Genomic DNA, 6,003 nt, shown 5'->3' on the forward strand with positions numbered 1-6,003 from the left:
CCCAATTATGCCACTCACACACAGAGAGGTCCGGCAGGAGATCTTTATTGTAGGGAGGCGAGCAGGAGGTAGGAAGGCAGAGGGAGAGAGAGAGAGAAAGAAGAAGCAGAAGGAGAGAGAAGAGAACAAAGAAAGGAAGGTCCTTTTATCAGTTTGGGGGTGGGCTATTGCTTATTTAGGAGGAGTGAGCTACTTTTAACCTATCACAGGCCAGATTGCTTTTATGGGCCCAGTCCTGCAGACACAGGTTTCAACTTCCTGGACCACTGTGGCCTTGCGGGGGAGGAGCAAAGATAAGGGCATGAGGCCATTTTAGGAGCCAAGATGTACCAGGAGAATGCAGCCTGTGAGGCGGCGCCACAGCATACTTTAACATGATCAATTCCCTAACAAACCCCATACAGGAATGGATGTTGTAATGCTCCTTCCAGAACTCCTTAAGGGTTAAGTCTGTATCTGAGACCATCTGGAAACACAAGTGGCCTGCATTCAGTCATAACTCAATATGTTGTTTGTAAGTTAGAACTAAAATTATGGTCATAATCCACGTTGTTCGTATGTCAAGCTGGTTGTAACTTGAGGATCCACTGCATATAAATATACATCACATCTTGGTCCTTTTTATTTCCCTTTTTTCTCCTCTCCCTCCCATGGCCCTCCATCCCTAGAGGCCCTTTCCATCTCCTCAAAGTCTATATCCCTGTTTTCTATCATCTTTCTTTTATTTTGCTCTTTAAATTATTTATATTTTGGATTTCTCATGTAAGAAAAACCACGCAGCATTTAACCTAATTTCCTGCATCATAGTGTCCACCACATTGTAAACACTCATGTACACTTTCCTTCCACCTTGAAAGAAGCAGTTTTTTTCACAGTGAAAGAAAGTTAGGCCCCCTCTATCTCTTTGACAGATCTGAAAGGGCCTGAGGCACTTTGCTCTTCATGAAAGCCCACACACATCTTAGCTGTGGCTAGCCTGAGATTACAGAGTCAGACGTGAAAGGCCTGAGCGCAGTTTAGGGCTTCACACTTCCCTAGCTGGATCAGCAGCACTATTCTAATAAAGCAGGAAAGTTTCATGCCGCGCCTGAAGGATTCCAGTCTCCATCTCATACAGGCTTGCTGCTGCTCTCCAGCTGGCAACTTGCTCTAAAGCTCTGGATTGGTCCAGCAAACCACAGAGGGCTGGAAAAGAGGCTCTATATAGTTCTCAGCAGAAAAGACAGCCCCAGACAGTGTTGCAGTTCTCAAAGACCCACTTTGCTTTTAAGAAGTTTTGTTTAAAGCTAAGAAGCTAACCCACTTACCAAGATGTGCAAAGGACTTGCAGCCCTGCCCCACTCATGCCTGGAAAGGTGAGAACCACATTATTTTAGTTGAAAAGATGAGACTTGATAAATCTTTACATGAAGGAGGATGCTCAGAGATAATAGCAGCGTTGTGGTTTGTGGCTAAACTTAGGTCAAACATGTACATAATTGCAGTTTAGGAATTGCTTCTTATATGTTAACAGTACTGAGATTTTGGACCATCCTAACTGGTGGCAGGGGTGGGATATTTCACACATTATTTAATATCTAAAACATCATTTTCTTTAAGGAGATACCAATTCTATACGTGCTTATTTAATGAAAAAAATTTATGGTGAAGAATGTGGATACCAACACCAAACTATGTGCTTTGAATTCAGGCTCCACTATTTCCATCTCTAAGCTTTGGGCAATTAATTTACTTTCTCTGTGTCTCAGTTTTCTTGCCTATAAAATGGAGACAATAAGAGTATCTGTCTCATAGGCTGGTTATGAGGATCAAGTGCTTTCCTGTGGCATGTAACACCCAGAAGAATGCTGGACACTTACTAGAGCTATATAAATGATAATCTTTATTAATAAACAGGGTCTGGGGAGGAAGGCAGGTTTATAGTGAGGCAGAAAGGATCTCTCATTGTTCTTTGTACCCTGATTGCATTATAAACAAGTAGGTGCATTACTAAACAGAAGAAAAGCCCTTGGACATAGGATTTATTTGTTAGCTAACAGTCTTAGATAAATGGAGCAATGTACTGGAAAGAATTCTAAGTACCTAACGTGAATAAAAGAAAATTTAACTCCCTAACCCTACCTGATGCAGAGAGCTAGGGATGTTTCTCTTCTTAGTGCATTTAAATAAATTTAGTTTGATCATTATCTAAAAAAAATGACCCTAACCCTAAAGGTAGTGGTAGTGCTTGCCTAAGAAGCCTGTATTATTTAGTGAATATGAATGTGAATCTAGGACTTCTGCCTTGAGAAAAAATTGTCTCTTTCTTGATAATTTCCACCCCAGATATAATCACAAAATGATTTATAAGATGATAACAACAACGGAGTACAATAATTATTTGCAACAGTGCTTATGATGATTGAAAATTATGCCTATAGTGACCCATTCCCTGCTGGCAATAGCACAGATAATTTAAATAAAGGCAGATAAAAGAAGCTAGTGTCAGTCAAGTTATAATAATTAGATTACAACTAGGGGATCAATGTTAACCATCAGATTAACCTTGGGGAAGAGGAAGGGTTTTAATGCTAGATCTTGCTGATTGCTATTACTCCCTCTCACCTACTCTACAAAAAGCCTGAGAAATAGGCAGGACACAGAGAACTGAAAGCACCCAAAGTTCTTGAATATGAAATGATACATAACTATTTCTTTTTCTCTTTTTATAATAATAAAAATTGCACTTGACTTTCTCACAGCATTTATGAATGAAAGTCTTTAGCCCACTTATTTGCGTTTCTTACATATTCTCATCACCTCAGTGATTGATGAATAGTTGACTCTAGAATCTTTGTAAAACCAGTCTTTCAGAAATTTTTATGATTCTAAAACAAATTAGCATTTTATAAGTAATCAAACAATGTTTGTTGAGAATTTGATATTGCTACTAATTTTGCCCTATTCTTAAAAGTATGCATAATGTTTACCAAAACATATAGATGTAATGTTCTAAAATTATTTCTATCATTGTTTTATATGTTTTACTATCAGTAGTCACACTGATTAGTTTTATGAATCTGCGTGCGTGTGTGTGTGTGTGTGTGTGTGTGTGTGTGTGTGTGCTGGGGATTAAACCCAGGGTTTCATGCATGCTGGGCAAGCACTGTATCACTGAATCACATCTCCACCTCCACATTTGTGAATCTTTTAATACACAGGAAATTCTTATCCTCCAGGATAAGAACATTCATGCGTAATATCAGAGTGGCTAAGAAGCAAGTTCTTTTTTTTTTTTAATAGGCATGAATTTTTTAATCTACTGGAATGTAGAGAATCCTGCAGTTATTATATGCTGTTATATAGTTTTTCATACTCTGTTAACATTGTAAATAGATTCTTATGTCTAATTATAATGCTGCCTGAAAGGAATGTTCTAAAGAGTGGAATTGTGTAGCTGTGGAGCTGTTAGCACCCAACCCATAGAAAGCAGCAAGGATTTTCTGTTCTAAGAGGATGGTGAGACTTGCAAAAATGCTCTCATACTTGCCTGTCAGGGCTCTCCACTGACTCTCACCCCCTCACCCACATAGGCTCCCATCATTTAATTTCTTTTCTCCAAGCAGCAAGAGGAGCATGGTATGTCTCAATGCTTAAAGATACTTAGAATCCATATAAAATAAATTAGGGCAGCAAATATGCATTACAGAACAAATCAGCTTTTAATGGAAAGCTCAACTGAGAGTTAAATAGTAACTTATATATCTCATTGGAAAGAGAATTCAGTTTACAAAAATCTCATCAACACAGGCATTCATCATAGAGCAAAGTGTACTGATTCAGAGTAAGGAGCAGATTTGGTTTTGCTATTATCTAAATATGCATCACTGAAAAAGAAAGTCTTTTCACTGTCCCAAAACCCTATTTTCTAATTTAATTGGTGAAAGTTGGGTTACTTGTTCTGTAATATTCATTCTAGTTTCAATATAATATAAATGAAGTGATTTATACTTGGATTTGGTAATTAGTGAAAGATACAGTTAAAGGTAATTGTTTTTCCAATTTATTTTACTCTTAAAGTTCGAGAGAAAAGTTGAATAATGAACAACCATGCTGGGATGACACCAACCCTGGGCTGATACCACTAGTTGTAGCACAAGCAACCTACTCATGATTCTAGCACTGGTTTATAATAAAGTATAATTTATTTCATGTAAGGGAAAACTAAATTTTGCAGGGCTGAAGATTGAACTCAGAGTCTTTACATGCTCTGCCACTTCACATGCTCTACCACTAAGCTATAGTCTCAGCCGTTTTCCTTTTCTTAGATGGCCAAGGCTAGCCCCAAACTTGCAGTCCTCCCATCTCAGCCTATTGAGTAGCTGGATTACTGGCATGCATCCCCATGCTTTGTGAGGGAAACTTTAATTCTGTGAAATATTCCTTTTTCAGTGTTTAGGAAAGCATTAAGCCAAGTTAACTTTGATGTATTTGTAGAAACTACTCTAGATTTTTAAGACTATTGCTCATTAAAACTCTAAATAGACCTTATATTTTTATATGTTTCAAGGGACAAATCATCCAAACATTTGAGTAATGGATGGCTGTCATACACAGTTTTTAACCTTTTGGTACATTGCAACTTGTACTGTCTGGGTGGGACTTGTACTGTCAGTGGAGGAAGAAAAACTTGAGTCAGCTGATGTCTTATTTTTACTGGTGCTATTCAGCTTTGAATTGTTGACTCTTTTGCGAAATACATTCTATTTCAAAGCTTTACTGAAGCCTAAGAAGATATTGGTGGAGCCTCTGGATTTAGGGTCATATTTGTTGGGAACATATGAGTTGGAAGCTCACTATTGATACAGTTATTTTCCTGGATTTTTTTTTTTCAAACCTGTGTACATGGCATACACATATAGATGAAAGATCCGGGCCATGTTCACAAGAAAAATTCATCTTAATTACTGAGGTAAATGAGAAAAATTATACTCAATCATGTAATCCAGTATGAAGAAGTAAAATTATGAAAGCACAAAAGTAGGCGGGGGGGTGTTAACTGCCTTTTAGGAGTCGGAGAAGACTGCAAGAAGTTGTAGGGATGATTCTTGAACAGTCTTCAAAGACTGAGGAGGTTTCTAAATCTAGATAAGGGGAGAAAGAAGGATAGCCATCTGTTGCCAAAGGCACAGAGCTATGTGTGCACACATGAAGGTGAGAGGGCGCAGAAATGTTGGCTGATGTTGTAACATCTTTGTACAGCCTATTTTAACCCTCAGAGGCAGGTGAATGGAGAAACCTCTGAGTTTCTGACCACACTTGTTCACAACCTCTTATGTCTTGCAAATGATTCCATGGTGCTACAGTTTGGATGTGGTTTGTCCTCCAACGATGCATATGTTGGAGGCTTGGTCCTCCTTCAATCTGGTAATATAGACAGAGTGTTGCTGTCTATATTATTCAGAGATGAAGCTGAGATGTCCAGCTTCCCATTAAGAGAATCAACTTATGAGGAGAAAAGGCTTGTTTTGGCTCATAGTTTTTTTTATTAAAGATTGCAAACATACATGACAACAAGAAATGAAGATACTAAATAAAAATTTCAAATATACATATATATGACAGCAAAAAAAGGATATGAAATAAACAAAAATTTATACAACACAGACTGATAATCCAAATACATTATTAGTTTGATATGATCTTCAAACATTGTATGTTCTTTCTCATTTTCTTTTTGTATAATATTTTTGAAATAATGTATTTACAAATAAAACAAAGTTACTTATAGTTGAGAAACTGTCCTCAAAATTTTATGATTTATAAACTCCTTGGTTTTATTAATTTGATAAATATCATATGCTTGTTGATTGTATCACTTACATTTTCTAACAAAACTTCCCACAGAAAAGAAATATACTTATATTTGAAATCCAAAAACAACTAAAAGAGTTCACATTTTTTAAGATCAGATTTTTCTGTTTCTATTTTTTATATCCCATACTTATTTTTATTATATTTTTA

At 36.9% G+C, this 6,003-nt stretch overlaps 1 protein-coding gene across 2 annotated transcripts in view; it reads left to right on the forward strand.

Annotated features, from left to right (window-relative positions):
* Positions 1-6,003, forward strand: part of Rgs5 (regulator of G protein signaling 5) — a 142,620-nt gene that overhangs the window by 88,380 nt on the left and 48,237 nt on the right. The window contains exon 1 of one of the 2 annotated variants that reach the window (XM_010621504.2): positions 1,138-1,355. The exons of the other annotated variant lie outside the window; for it this stretch is intronic. Coding sequence (XP_010619806.1) covers positions 1,312-1,355 — 44 coding nt within the window. The 5' untranslated portion in view covers positions 1,138-1,311. Of the gene's footprint in view, positions 1-1,137; positions 1,356-6,003 lie in introns of those variants that run through there. 2 annotated transcript variants of the gene reach the window in all.

Source organism: Fukomys damarensis, unplaced genomic scaffold (genome assembly GCF_012274545.1).
Source record: "Fukomys damarensis isolate Sample0158 unplaced genomic scaffold, DMR_v1.0_HiC HiC_scaffold_19, whole genome shotgun sequence".
NCBI lineage: Eukaryota > Metazoa > Chordata > Mammalia > Rodentia > Bathyergidae > Fukomys > Fukomys damarensis.